Below are 15,655 nucleotides of genomic sequence, written 5' to 3'. Positions count from 1 at the left end.
AAATAGAGATGAGGTCTCACTATGTTGCCAAGGCTGATAACGTAACTCCTGGGCTCAAGCGATCCTCCCACCTCAGCCTCCCAAAGTGCTGGGATTACAGGCATGAGCCACCACACCCGGCCTGAAATTCGGCCACTTTTTATTGGAACTTCAGGAAAGAAATAATGTACACAGACTATAACCACATGAACGTGCCTTGCCCTAAGACATAATGCAGGATGCTGCTTGACGCTTACCTATTCTGATAGCTGTAGTAGGCAGCATCGCGAGGAATGGTACACAGCTGCTTCCCATAGCAGCACAAAGTCTGTGGGGAAAACTCATACTGCAAAAATAAAGGAGAAATACTTTTATATAAAAATACATTCCATTTACTGTCCTATAATGTTCTAGTCTACTATAGAGACTAGCAAATTATTTCTGTTAGTATATTAGATAGTTTTCTAACAATTTTAGTAGCTTTAAACACATTTTGGGATAGCATGTGATAGAACTGGCTCTAAGAGACATTTACTACAGAAAGGTACCACAGGCAGAGAGGGGCAGCCAGAAACGCTTCCCCATGGCCTCCCTCAGTAAGCGCCTGTACACCCAGCTCTGATCACCCATCACATCACTTCAGGCATCAACTGTGTCACCAGACAGCAGATTGCACATATGCACTCCCAGTACACAGGCATGGTCTCATATTAGTATAACACCCCTGTGGCTGGATTAACCAGGAAAATTCACTTTCCGGAAAAACTTAAAACTGTACCTTGCGTCCACAGCAATATCCAAGGGACTGCATGACAGGGTCAATTTCCTGCTCGAAGACCTCTGCAAGCTTACTACAAAACTTATAGACTCGTGATGTCTTGCGATTATAGAGCCAGGCATTGTTGAACATGAGCCAGACGTCGTCCACGTACTGCCAGGGCTCTTGGTATTGCCCTGTGTCCAGCTTCCGCTTGATGGTGGAGAGGTCCATGGGATTCTTTACAATGTCAAAATAGTCCTTAAAAAAATAATGGTCTCAGTATAGGGAATCCCCCAATATCCAAACGCCAGTCTTATCTGGCAGCTTTGTTTTAAAATAATAGAAACAGAAAGTACCAAAATAACTTCCATTCCCAACAGTAAGAAATGGGAAATGAAAAGAAAATAACCTCTGACGCAACTGATTTTACTCACTAAAAGTGTAATTAGTATTTTCAGGTATGATCACATTATAATACTTCAAAGGCAAAGTAAAGAAAAATTGTTAAAAGATACTTCTAACAAAAAATTTTAAAAATAGATCTTTAATCCACTGAATTAAAATAGTGAACAAGTTTATCAAACAGTGTGTATTTCTAGATATTCACTCTTGATCCTAGCAGGCAAAACAAAATTCCAAGACAAATATAAACACAAAGCTAGTAATGACTGCTACATAGAATCGGCTGGGTCCCCATGGCCTTTGCAAGGCTATCCGGGAATATAGAAGAGAGAAGCCCAAATATTTTTTTACAGTTCATGTTCACAAATTCTTTCAGACAGAAGCGACACAAGGCCCCAAATATAAAGTGAAGTCTCAGGGGCATGTGCTTCCCTTGCTTCAGTGCAACCCTCCAAGGACCAGGGCTTCATGAACAGGTGAAATCAAACAAAATTAACACTTTCATTGATAACTGTTAACAGGCAACAGTTTTTTATATTAGAACCATCTTCAAGGCAGGGGGATTATTTTATCTAATTTCAAGAGATAAAACAATGGACACTCAGAAGTCACACCGGCAAAGTTATAATCTATTTTTATGAATTAACTTACTGGAATTCCGAGGAGCTGGGGATCTACAGGCTGCCGGAAAGGTAATGACTCTGGGTCCTGTCGATACAGTGCTTCTAGGGTTGGCATGAGGGCCTGGCGTAATTCCTCTGGTTTAAAGACTGCAGAGAAAACATCAAGAAAAGACACTTTGTAAAAGGTGCTCAGATCCCTCCTACCTCACATTTAGAACGGAATCCTGGCTGCTGTGATGTCCCAGCCACGATGTTCCTAAGGCACTCGAGGGGCTGTCGTCCATCACTGTTAAGGACTAAAGCTTCTGAAAATGCACTAGTGTCAGAACTGCGTTCAGCTTGTGAGGCAAAATACAACACTGAGAAGTTTGCTTCTTCCATGAAAGGTTTCCAACAGTAAAAACTTGCTGAAAAAGAAAGCAAAGCTAACTCCCAAATCTGTCTCATTCATCAAACTGGGTGGCAAATAAAGCCATTTGAGGCTGGGCCTGGTGGCTCACACATGTAATCCCAGCACTTTGGGAGACTGATGCGGGTGGATCACCTGAGGTCAGGAGTTCAAGACCAGCCTGACCAACGTAGTGAAACCTCGTCTGTACTAAACACAAAATTAGCCCGGTGTGTGTCGGGGTGCCTATAAGTCCCGCTACTCGAGAGGCTGAGACAGGAAAATCGCTTGAGCCCGGGAGATGGAGGCTGTAGTGAGCCAAGACTGCACTCCACTGCACTCCAGCCTGGGCAACAAGAGCAAAACTCTGTCTCAAAAAAAAGGACCATTTCATTGGAAAGGACCTTAAAAGATCCTCTGAGGAAAGTTTTTTTAATCCTTGGCTAAATTAAATTCAGGCCACTGGAGACAAACGGTTTTGAATCTCATAAACAGTAATAGAGCTACAAAATAAAGCATTTTTATAAAAAGTTCCATATTGCTTACTCCCACATTTACTAATGCCAATTTCTCCAACCCCTCAGCCACCTTACTGCCTACTACACTTTCTGTTGTCACTAATACAAACATAAAATACTGGTTGCCAAATACATTCAAGATGGTACATTCATACAAACCCTCAACGAGTATGGGAACAGGTGCCGGGGAAGCTGTTCAGTGTGGGAGGCCGGCCAGTCAGCAGTCAGCGTGTCATGACCCCACCTGGCTTATGTTCACTCACACAGAGAAGAAATTGGAGGCAAAGATGTCTTAGGCATTCTGACGCCTTAGCTTGCAAGTGATACATATTTTTTTCCTTGTGTTCTTTAATTTTTAATTTAATTATTTTTTTGAGACAAGGTCTCACTCTGTTGCCCAGGTTGGGGGACACTGGCATCATCTCGGCACACTGCAGCTTCAACCTCCCAGGCTCAAGCCATCCACCTGCCTCAGCCTCAGGAGTAAGTAGGACTACAGGTGTGTGCTACCATGCCTGACTCATTTTTAAATTTTCTGTGGAGATGAGGTCTCACTATGTTGTCCAAGCTGGTCTCGAACTCCTGAGCTCAAGCGTTCCCCCTGCCTCAGCCTTCCAAAGTGCTGAGATTACGGGCACTAAGCTATCATGCCCAGGTTTTTTTTGTTTTGTTTTGTTTTTTTTTGAGACAGTCTCGCTCTGTCACCCAGGCTGGAGTGCAGTGGTACGATCTCGGCTCACAGCAACCTCTGCCTCCTGGGTTCCAGCGATTCTCCTGCCTCGGCCTCCCGAGTAGCTGGAATTACAGGTGCCCACCACCACGCCCAGCTGATTTTTGTATTTTTAGTAGAGATGGGATTTCATCATGTTGGCCAGGCTGGTCTCGAACTCCTAACCTCAAATGATCCACCCGCCCTGGCCTTCCAAAGTGTTGGGATCACAGGCATGAGCCACTGTGCCCAGCCATCATGCCCATCTCATTTTATATTTTTAGAGACAGAGTCTTGCTCCATCGCCTAGGCTGGAGGGCAATGTGGTGGCACCATCATAGCCACTGCAGCCACGAACTCCTGGGTTCAAGTGATCTTGTGGTATCACTATGTTGCCCAGGCTGGTATTGAACTCTCGGCCTCAAGTGATTCTCCTGCCTCAGCCTCTCAAAGCAATAACTTTATAGGTGTGAGCCACTGGGCCTGGTCTGTTTTTTGTATATTGAAAAGATTTTTTTTTTTTTTTTGAGACAGAGTTTCGCTCTTGTTGCCTAGGCTGGAATGCAATGGTGTGATCTTGGCTCACTGCAATCTCCGCCTCCCGGGTTCAAGCGATTCTCCTGCCTCAGCCTTCCCAGTAGTTGGGATTACAGGCATGCACCACCACACCCAGCTAATTTTGTATTTTTAGTAGAGACTGGGTTTCTCCATGTTGGCCAGGCTGGTCTCGAACTCCTGACCTCAGCTGATGTGATCTGCTCCCCTCAGCCTCCCAAAGTGCTGGGATTACAGGTGTGAGCCACCATGTCCAGCTGAAAAGATTTCTTACAACAGATAAGCGGTAAACTGTAATTTGAAAATCAGATTAAAATATGGTAAACATTTAAAGTTCCAGTTGGGAAGTGGCAAGCATCAGGTACATGGACCTGCCATCAATTTTGTGTGGGGTGGGGATGGTCTAACTTGACAAATTCTGAAAAGCGCCATCTGATTCCTAACTGGTGAAGGACAAAAGTTAAAAGTTGGAAGGAAAAACGCATGTGTTTAACAGGCTCACTTTAGAGATGAAAAAGGCACACCAAGAACATGCCTCAGGGCTCATTCTCATCAGAGCCCAGGATCCAGACTCTTGACCAACCTCCGCAGACACTGCCTCCTCTCCAGGGCACCTGGCTGCTTCAGACCTCAGACAGCGGCCTGAGGTCTGGGCAGCCAGGTGAAAACCCCGATGCAGCACTCCCCATGCACACGCTCCCCAGCACTTGAAGGTGCAAAGGCCTGGTCTAGGGTGCAGATGTGCCCTTCAGAAGCATCAGAAACACACATCCTTGCTTCTCACTAACTCCTTTCTACTGTTTTATGCAGAGACGAAGCAGCATTTGGTAGTCTTTGAATAACTCTTTATGAGAAAACAATTATGTAACGAACAGCCTTTTGATTTCTCTAAATGAGGGGCTGGCAAATTATGACCAAGAGGCCAAATGTGGCCAGCTGCTTGCTTTTCTGTATGGCCCAAGAGCTAACAATGGATTTCACATTCTTTAATGTTTGGCAGAAAAAAAAGAAAAGAATACCATTTCATGACATGTGAAAATCACACAAAATTCAAGTGTTAGTCTCCAAAAATACAGCTTTATTGGCACATAGCTATGCTCATTCGTTTATACAGGATCTGTAGCTGCCTCCACGCCACAGTGGCAGCACTGAGGAGCGGTAACAGAGGCCTCAGGACGCACAAAGCCCACAGCGTGGACCACTGGGCCTCTCCACGGAGAAGGCCTGCAGACCCTGTCACCGCCCCAGCGGTAATTGGGAGTGACAGGGCCTGAAACAAGTGTCACTTTGGTTAATCATTTATTCATTCATTAAATAACTTCAAATTCCGTGCTGAGGAGAGCATTTTCTTTTTTTTTTTTTTTTTTTGAGACAGAGTCTCGCTCTGTCACCCAGGCTGGAGTGCAGTGGTGCAATCTCGGCCCCCAAAGTGCTGGGATTATAGGCATGAGCCACCGCGCCCTGCCGAGGAGAGCATTTTCAAACTCCTGTCTTCACCAGCACCTTTCTGTAAGAAGATCCCATATGCGCAGAAGTGAAGACAGGAGTGTATGTGAACCGCGCCGCTCCCCTCCTCTGGCCCGAGGACCTGCTCCACGCAGCAGGGCTGTGCAGCGTACCAGCATCTCCCAAAAACGCGGCTCTCAAGCCCTTGGAGGCTGCTGTCTCATATCGCAGTCCCCAGCCCCTGTGACTACTGAAATTTCACCAAATGAATAATATCACAAAAAAATAAAAAACTCAGTTCCAGGGTCACCCTGGTCACTTTTTTTTTTTTTTTTTTTTTTTTCAGACGGAGTCTTGCTTTGTCGCCCAGGCTGGAGTGCAGTGGCGCGATCTCGGCTCACTGCAAGCTCCGCCTCCCGGGTTCACGCCATTCTCCTGCCTCAGCCTCCCGAGTAGCTGGGACTACAGGCGCCCGCCACCATGGCCAGCTAATTTTTTGTATTTTTAGTACAGATGGGGTTTCACCATATTAGCCAGGATGATCTCGATCTCCTGACCTCGTGATCCGCATGTCTTGGCTTCCCAAAGTGCTGGGATTATAGGGGTGAGCCACCACGACTGGCCACCCTGGTCACATTTTAGGTGCTCAAGTTATAGCACTGCCCTAGGCCCTTGTATGTGCTGTAAGATGAAAATTATTTCACCAAAACTGAAACCAATTTTTTTTTTTTTGAGACAAGGTCTTCTGCAGTGCAGTAATCACAGCCCACTGCATGCAAACTTGACCTCCTAGGCTCAAGCAACCCTCCTAATTCAGCCTCATGAGTAATGAGGACTATAAGCATGCACCACCATAACCAGCTATTTGTTTATTTTTTTCTATAGAGACAGGGTCTCACCATGTTGCCCAGGCTGGTCTTGAACTCTGGGCCTCAAGTGATCTTCCCACCTCAGCCTGCAAAAGTGCTGGAATTGCAGGTGTGAACCCCAATGCCCAGCTTGAAACAATTTTGTTTTGAGACGAAGTTTCTCTCTTGTTGCCCAGGCTAGAGTGCAAGGGCACAATCTCAGCTCACTGCAACCTCCACCGCCTCCTGGGTTCAAGTGATTCTTCTGCCTCAGCCTCCTGAGTAGCTGGGATTACAGGCATGAGCCACCAGGTCTGATTAACTTTTGTATTTTTAGTAGAGATGGGGTTTCGCGATGTTGGCCAGGCTGGTCTGGAACTCCTGACCTCAGGTGATCCACCCACCTCAGCCTCCCAAAGTGTTGGGATTACAGGTGTGAGCCACTGCGCCCGGCCTGAAACAATTTTTATAACACTAAATTATCATTTGCCATTTGCACTATGTTGGACATCTGCACAGATGGGAAAAAGGCAATCTTTTTTTTTTTTTTTAAGAAGGAGTCTCACTCTGTTGCCCAGGCTGGAGTGCAGTGGTGTAATCTCAGCTCACTGCAACCTCCACTTCCTGGGTTCAAGTGATTCTCCTGCCTCAGCCTCCCGAGTAGCTGGGACTACAGGCACATGCTGCCACACCCGGCTAAAAAGCAAAAACAAAGGAAAAGAAAGCCAACATCACCAAACTCTACTGTTATCACACAATGCTGCTGCTGTACAGTCACAAGAAAAAAAATACCAGCCATGCTTTTGGGTAGAGATGGGTTCTTGCTATGTTACCCAGGCTGGCTTGAACTCCTGGCCTCAAGTATTCCTCCTGCCTTAGCCTCCCAAAGTCCTTGGATTATAGGCATGAGCCACTGCTCCCTGCCAAGAAAAAATATTCTTTATTTTTGAGACAGGGTCTCACTCTCTCATCCAGGCTAGAATGCACTGGCACAATCACGGTTCACTAAAGCCTCAACCTCCTGGGCTCAAGCAATCCTCCCACCTCAGCTTCCCGAGCCACTGGGACCACAGGTGCACAACCACACCTGGCTAATTTTTAAATTGTTTTGTAGAGACAGGGTCTCACTACGTTACCCAAGCTGGTCTTGAACTCCTGGCCATAAGTGATCCTCCTGTGTTCGCCTCCCAAAGTGCTGGGATGATAGGTGGGAGCCTCTGGGCCCACTTATTTCTTAATTTATTTATTTATTTTTGAGATAGGGCCTTGCTCTGTTGTCCAGGCTGGAGTCCAACAGTGGCATCACAGCTTGCTGCAGCCTTGGACCCCTGAGCTCAAGTGATCCTGCTGCCTCAGCCTCCTAAGTAGCCAGGACTACAGGCATGCACCACCACACTTGGCTAATTTTTAATTTTTTTGTAGAGACAGGGTCTTACTATGTTGCCCAGGCTGGTCTTGAACTCCTGGCTTCAAGTGATCCTCCCACTTGGGCCTTCCAAAGTGCTGAGATTACAGATATGAGCCACCACACCTGGCTGAAAAAATATTCTTGATGAGGTAGTAAAAAGTATTCCTTGTATTAAATCTTAAGCCTTTGGTATATATATTTTTTTTTTTTGAGATGACGTCTCGCTCTGTCTCCCAGGCTGGAGTGCAATATCTCCGCTCACTACAAGCTCCGCCTCCTGGGTTCACACCATTCTCCTGCCTCCGCCTCCCGAGCAGCTGGGACGACAGGCGCCCGCCACCACGCCCGGATAATTTTTTGTATTTTGTTTAGTAGAGACGGGGTTTCACCATATCAGCCAGGATGGTCTCGATCTGCTGACCTCATGATCCGCCTGCCTTGGCCTCCGAAAGCGCTGGGATTACAGGCATGAGCCACCGCGTCTGGCCTCCTGGTACATGTCTTTTATTCTGTGTGATGAAACTTTCTGTGTATCTCATCACACAGAATAAAAGATGTGTGCTGTATATACACAGTGGCCACATTAGGAGGCAGTACTTGTGCAAGTGTTGGAATTTACAGCTGAAGTAGCTGCTTGCCCTCATGGAACACATTAAAACTTTCAAGAATGACTGAGAGATAAGCTATAGTTACTAAGCTCTGGTTATATGTCAGACATTTTCTCAGAAATGAACAAGGAGGGCCAGTTACTTCAAGGACAACTGACAGTATTTGTTGCCAATGATAAAATTTGGGCTTTCATAAAAAAATCAAATGTTTTGGAAAACTTGTACATGGGCTTGACAGCTTCTCAAAATTTATTATTAGTATTATTTTTTGAGACAGGGCCTCACTCTGTCACTTAGGCTGGAGTACAGTGACATGATTATGGCTCAGTGCATCTTTGACCTCCCAGGCTCAGGTGATTCTCCCACCTCAACCTCTCGAGTAGCTGCAGCTACAGGCATGCACTACCATGCCCAGCTAATTTTTTTTTTTTAATAGAGATTAGGTTTCGCCATGTTGCCTAGCTGGTCTCGAACGCCTGAGCTCCAGGCTAGAGTGCAGTGGTGCAATCATAGACCCTGAATTCCTGGGCTCAAGCAATCCTTCCCCCACAGCCTCCCAAAATGCTGAGATTACGGGTGTGAGCCACAATGCACACCCTGCTTTTCAAAGTTGGTAAGACTTGTTTGAAGAGACTGATGGTGGTATTAACAAATGTGATTTTTTTTTTTGACACTGTATAGTGAAATATGTCAACATATGGAAAATCTGCAGAACTTAAGTGTCAATTGAAAAAAAAATCATGCAAGCACAAAAGATCCATTCCAAGTACAAGATGGATCAATGGATTCTAATGTCACAGAGTACGAAAAATCCAGTGCTATAGATTCTGGCTCTATGTCGCAACTAACCTTTAAGAAACTTTCACTGGTTGAATTTTGGTATAGTATCAAAGAATATCCACAATCAGCTGAAAGGGCTATGAAAATACTTCCCTTTACCAACTACAGGATTTTCTTCATACACTTCAACCAAAATAACCAATCACAACACAGTAAATGCAGAGGCATAAATGTTTTCTGTGGGTGCCATGTAACAGACTATTTTAAATGAACTAAATATTTAAAAATTTTCTCTTTTGAGACAATAATCTCACTTTTGTCTCCCAGGTTAGAGTGCAGTGACGTGATCCGGGCTCACTACAGCCTCAAACTCCTAGGCTCAGGCAATCCTGCCGCTTCCGCTTCTCTAGTAGCTAGAATGACAGGCATGCACCACTACGCTTAGCTAGTTTTATTTTAGTTTTATAGAGATGGAGTCTTGCTATGTTGCTCAGGCTGGTTTTAAACTCCCAGCATCAAGCAAACCTCCCATCTCAGCCTCCCAAAGTGCTGGGATTACAGGTGTGAGCCACTGTACTCAAATTTCTCAATTTTAGTTTCCAGTAGAGTAAGCAATGATAGATAATCCACACAAACAACAACTCTTTGGGGCCCCCAATTTCTAAAAGTATAAAGAGCCCTGAGATTCACTGTACTCCACACTCTCCAGGGTCCCTTCCAGCTGCAGAGTGACATGGTCTCAGTCTCTAACATTTCTCTGCAAACTTTCCCAAAAGTGTCATCTGTAGCCTTGGACTTTCTGAGTCCCATCTCCCATTTCTAAGGTTCACTTGACAATTTTCTGATACCCTGTTATCTCTTTACTTTGGTTACATCTCAAATGGATTCCATCCAACTTCCACTGTGAGGCAGGCTTACTCCACACATCTCAGACCCCAAAGCTGCCTAACCTACCCCTCCCCCATGTCTCACTACATGGGGTCCCTAGGCACCACCCTGCCCCTCACTCTGCATTCTCAGCTTCCTCACTGCACCGGCAGAAACCTGCTGCCTCCAGGTCACCCTGTACTGTCATAATGATCATTTTCCTTAAATTATGGCTTTTTTGGTTACTCTCCTACTCACACATACGTCACTGGTTCTTTACACTTTTATGAGTAAAGCCAAGCTCCTTAAACCGCTCAAGCACCCAGACACATTTCAACCCGGCCCCTGCCAACACCATCAGAAGACTGCTCTGCAGCCTGGGTGCCCTTGGAGCTGCAGCTCATCTCTCACTCCTACCATGAGCCTCACAGGCACAGGGCTGGGGTCCTGCTCAGCCTCAGTGTTTCTGCAGGGGAAAGTCTGGGGAATGGCAGGCAAGAAAGGTAAAAGGGCAGATAGAATTATGTTTCTACTCTAGCTTTTAATCCTCCACGTGGAATCCTAACACCGTGGAAAAGCAGCATGGTTTAATAAGGTAATGAATAAATGGCCTACTTTTTTTGCGTGGCTGCGAAGGAGATGTTGACTGAGAGGCTGTGCCGTTAGTGCTACTCTCTTCTTCCTCTTTAACTTCTACTTTCACTTCAGGTTTCTTTTCATCCACTTCCATTGGTTCTGATTTCTGCTCTGCTGTGTCTGTTTCTTCTTTAACTTGGGAAGCTCCTTGCAAATCCTCCTCCATCATCTTGAGAAAAACATTACAGATAACATATAAATATCAAACACCTTTATGTTACCGCAACCTCACTGGAAGACTCTTACAAGCCTGAAACAGGTTTCTTAAAACCTTCCTCTAGTCAGAGTTGCATTTATGATTCCTCTTCTCTTCCGGAAGAAGAAATAAAACACTTCGTGTTCATTAAGTCGCTTCAACAGAGTCAGTGCAATTATGGTCCTAAATTCAAAAGTTTTTTTTTTTTTTTTCTTGAGACGGAATCTGACACCCAGGCTGCAGTGCAGTGGCAAGATCTTGGCTCACTGCAACCTCCCCCTCCCGGGTTCCAGCAATTCTCCTGCCTCAGCCTCCCAAGTAGCTGGGATTACAGGTGCGTGCCACTGCACTCAGCTAATTTTTTATATTTTTGGTAGATGTGGGGTTTCATCATGTTGGCCAGGCTGGTCTCGAACTCCTAACCTCAAGTGATCCACCTGCCTCGGCCTCCCAAAGTGCTGGGATTACAGGCGTGAGCCACAGCTCCCAGCCCAATTTAAAAGTTTTTAAATGTAAAAGTGCTTTAAAAATTGCACATACTCAGATTTTTCACATACAGACATTTCTAATTTGGAATAAAAATCTCCTTGAAAGTTGGGGCAGGGACCAAAAGTCCTTCTCAGAGGCAGGAGGTGTGGTATGAGACACGAAGGAGCAATGGGGACTGTGGCTAACTGGAGAGCCCGCTACAGTTGGTGCTCACAACCAGACTGCTGTGACACAGGGATGCAGGCACAATGCTGAAAGCATCTCATTTTTCAAGAAAAGCCAGAAATCTAGAGTTTTATTTGCAATTTCCTGATTTTTAAGGTATTGCGTGGGCCAAACACATTTACAGGGTGGATCCAGCCCACGGTCTGCCAGTTTTCAGCTTCTGCCATAGGTTAATTAGTAAATGAATCCACCACCCCTTCTGTAGTCTACCTCTGCAGAACTAGAAATGAATGGAGAACATAAAATAAAAGACTGTTGGATGATTCTGAGATTTCAAATATAAGCCAGTATTCTTCATTTCAGGCAAAATAAACCCACCCCTCATATTTAAAAATGAAAAACCAACCTGTTTTAAGTCAATTTCCTACACACTGAACGATGAACCCACATTCGAACAGAATATTCTAAGTCAGGGATACCCAGGGCAGGCTCCAAGCCTCGCCCGAGGACACCTGGGTGAAGTTGCGATACACAGTCATCAATGCGTTCCTAGGGAGCGGCACCCACCTCAGACCTGGGCTCCCCTTTGGATTCACCAGGATCGGGCTCAGTGTCCTCTGTCTGGGTCTCCGTCTTCATTTCCAGCACAGGTACGTCAGGTCCTGGCTGCTGGGAATTGGTTTCTGTGCTAGCCACCGAGGAGGGGGTAGGGATCCTGTTATCAATGCTAGCTGCTGCCTGGGAAAGCTGTGAAAAAACCGAAAGCACTGACTTCAGTAAGCAAGGCAACATAAGTGATCTTCAACTATGCTGCTCATGCAACCTACAATTTCCCGTTAACATTTCTCAATACTGATCCAGCAGGTGCCCTTCAGTGAAACCGAAGAACAGAGGTTAAAGTAGGAATGAGTTCTAGAGGGAGGTAACAGCAGTCAGAGGCACAACTCAGGTCTTGCCACGAAGGCAAAGGAAACAGCAGAACTTTTCAAACTTTGACATAAAATTATTTTCTCGAAGTTTTCTAGCTAAATCATGAAATCTCGTATTTTGAAATTAATTCCCTTCAATATGGTGGTTAACGTGTATGGTAAAAGGCTGAATTATGAATGTCTAAGCACATCTGAAGGACGGGAAATCAAGTGCCTACCCAAAGAGAGAGTGTCACCCAGCCTGTGTGAATGGTAGGAACACGGGTGCTGGTGGAGTAAATGAACATTACAAGAAGGAACCACTAAAAGAATTCCTAATTTGCAAATTCTTACTCGATGGAATTTTTTTTTTTTTTTTTTTTTTGAGACGGAGTCTCACTCTGTCACCTAGGCTGTAGTACAATGGCGCAATCTCAGCTCAATACAATTTCTGCCTCCCAGGCTCAAGCGATTCTCCCGTCTCAGCCTCCCGAGTAGCTGGGAATACAGGCACCCGCCACCATGCCCGGCTTATTTTTGTAGAGACAAGGTTTCACAATTTTGGCCAGGCTAGTCGCGAACTCCTGACCTCCGGTGATCTGCCCGCCTCAGCCTCCCAAAGTGGTGGGATTACAGGCGTGAACCACTGCGCCCAGCCTCAATGGAGTTTTAAATAAACAAACAAAAGACGAACATGCCTCGCTCTGTTGCCCAGGCTGGAGTAGAGTGGTGTGATCTTGGCTCACTGTAACCTGTACCTCCTAGGCTCAAGTGATCTTCCCACCTAAGCCTTCCGAGTGGCTGGGACTACAGGCACACACCACCATGCTTGTCTAGTTAAAAAAAAAATTTTTTTTTTGTAGAGACGAGGTCTCACTATGTTGCCAAGGCTGGTCTTGAACTCATGGGCTCAAATGATTCTCCCACCTTGGCCTCCCAAGGTGCTGAAATTACAGGTGTGAACCACCGCGCCTGGCCTGACAGACAATTTTTATGGGAAAATTATCTTCTAAGAGTCTTGGCCCAAAAATAGCAGAGAGAGAGAGGCTTACCGGTGTGCCAGGAGGCTGGGTGTGCACAGGCGTCGGCTGTTGCTGCGATGACTGAGGGGTAGCCACAGACGGGGGCTGAACTGGGGTTTGAGGCTGCGGGGTCACCTGTGCCTGGGCTGCTGCTTGGACTGTAGGGGTGCTCTGGGTTTGGGTAGCACTGGGCACTGAGCCAGGAGTCGGGGTGGGAGTCTGCCCGGAAGACGACACAGGAGTTGATGGCTGAGTGGGAGCTGCTGGCTGGGGAGGAGTCATCCCAGGTGGTGTTGTGTGCTGGAGAGATGGCATGCCAGCAGCCGTGGAAGCAGGAGGCGGTGCTGGGTGCAGTGGTGACTGTGTCACTGGAGGGCAAGGCAGCTGGCTGGCCTGAGGCCCCAGCATGTTGAGAGGGTTAGGAAGAGCAGCACCAGGCACCTGTCCCTACCAGAAACGGACAGAGTATGTTAAAATTATTTCCCTCGTTTGAAAATGTGATAAAACATTTGAAAAATTAAATGTATGAAAAAAAATTTTTTTTTTTTTTGAGACAGAGTTTCACTCTTGTCGCCCAGGCTGGAATGCAATGGTGCGATCTCGGCTCACTGCAGCCTCCGCCTCCCAGGTTCAAGCAATTCTCTTGTCTCAGCTTCTCGAGTAGCAAGGATTACAGGTGCCCACCACCACACCCAGCTAATTTTTCTGTTTTTAGTAGAGATTGGGTTTTGCCATGTTGGCCAGGCTGGTCTCAAACTCCTGACCTCAAGTGATCCTCCCGCCTCGGCCTCCCAAAGTGCTGAGATTACAGGCGTGAGCCACCGTGCCCAGCCAAATGTATGGGAATTTAATCACATTTTCTTGGGAGTGTTCTGCTTGTAAAAATTCATCGAGCTATACACTTGTAATGGGCACTCCTCAGTAACAGTAAAACTACACACATTTCTTATAGTCTGATTTATATAATTAAAATAACCATTGAAACTTATGGCTTAAACAAACACATCTACAGCACTCCCCTCATATCCCCTTGGATACATTCCAAGACCCCCCCCCCAGTCTTGGAATGCCTGAAACTGCGGATAGTACTGAACCCAATATTTACCAAGATTTTTGGATCTGACAACCAAGGTGGACATTCAGTGACTAACAGGTGGGTAGTGCCTACAGTGTGGAAATGCTGGACAAATAAATGATTCACATCCCTGGTGGCACAGAGTGGGATGGTGAAGGAATTCATCATGCAACTTGGAATGATGGCACTCAATTTAAAACCTTTTTTTTTTTTTTAAAGACAGAGTCTCGCTCTGTCACCCAGTCTGGAGTGCAATGCCGTGATCTTGGCTCACTGCAACCTCCATCTCCTGGGTTCAAACGATTCTCCTGCCTCAGCCTCCTCAGTAGCTGGGATTACAGGCGTGCAACACCATGCCTGGCTAATTAATTTAAAACTTATGAATTGTTTATTCCCAGAATTTTCCATGTAATATTTTTGGACCACAGTTGACCCCAGGTAACTGAAACCTCAGAAAGTGAAATGACAGATTGGGGGGGCTACTGTACATTGACCCAGCCTGTAAGCTTCATGTTCTATAACATGTACCCAATGTTCTTTAACATTTTCTAAGCTTAGCTTAGAAAAAGGTATTTTTTTTTAAGTTGCTTCTTCCCTGGGGACTATAAAATAAATAAAAATAAAAGTTATTGACCATAAATATATACATCCATAGGTACCCTTAACAATTAAAAATTAAAAAAAAACCAACATTCTCTCTGAAACACACACACACACACACACACACACACGTTAGTTACTGAAAGAGAACTGTTTCAGTGCAGTGGTTCTATACTGGGGAGACACTTCAGAATTATTTGTGAACATTTTAAAAATGGTTTTGAATCACTGTTCTAGAGCGGGGTTGGCAATCTCCCAGGGCCAAACACACTGAGCTGCTTGTTGCTGTAAATAAAGCTTTATTGGCACACAGCCACCTCATTTATGTACCACAGCAGCTTCTGCACTACAAGTACAGAAGTAAATTACGAAAACCAAGACTGAATGGCCTGCAAAGCTGAAAATACTTAGTATCTGGCCCTTTACACGAAGTTTGCTCATCCTTGTTCTAGAGAAATGAAATGTTATGGAAAGTTAAGAATAATCATTTAGTGAGGAAATCTAATATATAATAATGACTTATGCAGCATTATTTCACATTAAAAACTCAAAACAAGGCTGGGTGCGGTAGCTTACTCCTGTAATCCCAGCACTTTGGGAGGCCGAGGTGGGTGGATCACCTGAGGTCAGGAGATCGAGATCAGCCTGGCCAACATGGTGAAACCCCGTCTCT

The 15,655-nt window shown here is 45.6% G+C and overlaps 1 protein-coding gene across 7 annotated transcripts in view; it reads right to left on the bottom strand.

Annotated features, from left to right (window-relative positions):
• The window catches only part of CREBBP (CREB binding protein), a 181,099-nt gene that overhangs the window by 32,397 nt on the left and 133,047 nt on the right, over nucleotides 1–15,655 (bottom strand). For all 7 annotated transcript variants that reach the window (XM_058433772.1, XM_032145432.2, XM_058433776.1 and 4 more), the window contains 6 exons: nucleotides 13,338–13,754; nucleotides 11,945–12,124; nucleotides 10,507–10,696; nucleotides 1,793–1,911; nucleotides 758–997; nucleotides 237–325 (listed from right to left, as the gene is read on the bottom strand). In XM_058433772.1, the coding sequence (XP_058289755.1) occupies nucleotides 237–325; nucleotides 758–997; nucleotides 1,793–1,911; nucleotides 10,507–10,696; nucleotides 11,945–12,124; nucleotides 13,338–13,754 (1,235 nt within the window). The remainder of the gene's footprint in view (nucleotides 1–236; nucleotides 326–757; nucleotides 998–1,792; nucleotides 1,912–10,506; nucleotides 10,697–11,944; nucleotides 12,125–13,337; nucleotides 13,755–15,655) is intronic.

Source organism: Hylobates moloch, unplaced genomic scaffold, assembly GCF_009828535.3.
Source record: "Hylobates moloch isolate HMO894 unplaced genomic scaffold, HMol_V3 SCAFFOLD_23, whole genome shotgun sequence".
Classification (NCBI taxonomy): domain Eukaryota; kingdom Metazoa; phylum Chordata; class Mammalia; order Primates; family Hylobatidae; genus Hylobates; species Hylobates moloch.
The sequence above is the reverse complement of the archived record's forward strand: the minus strand, read 5'-3'. Positions and strand labels throughout refer to the sequence as shown.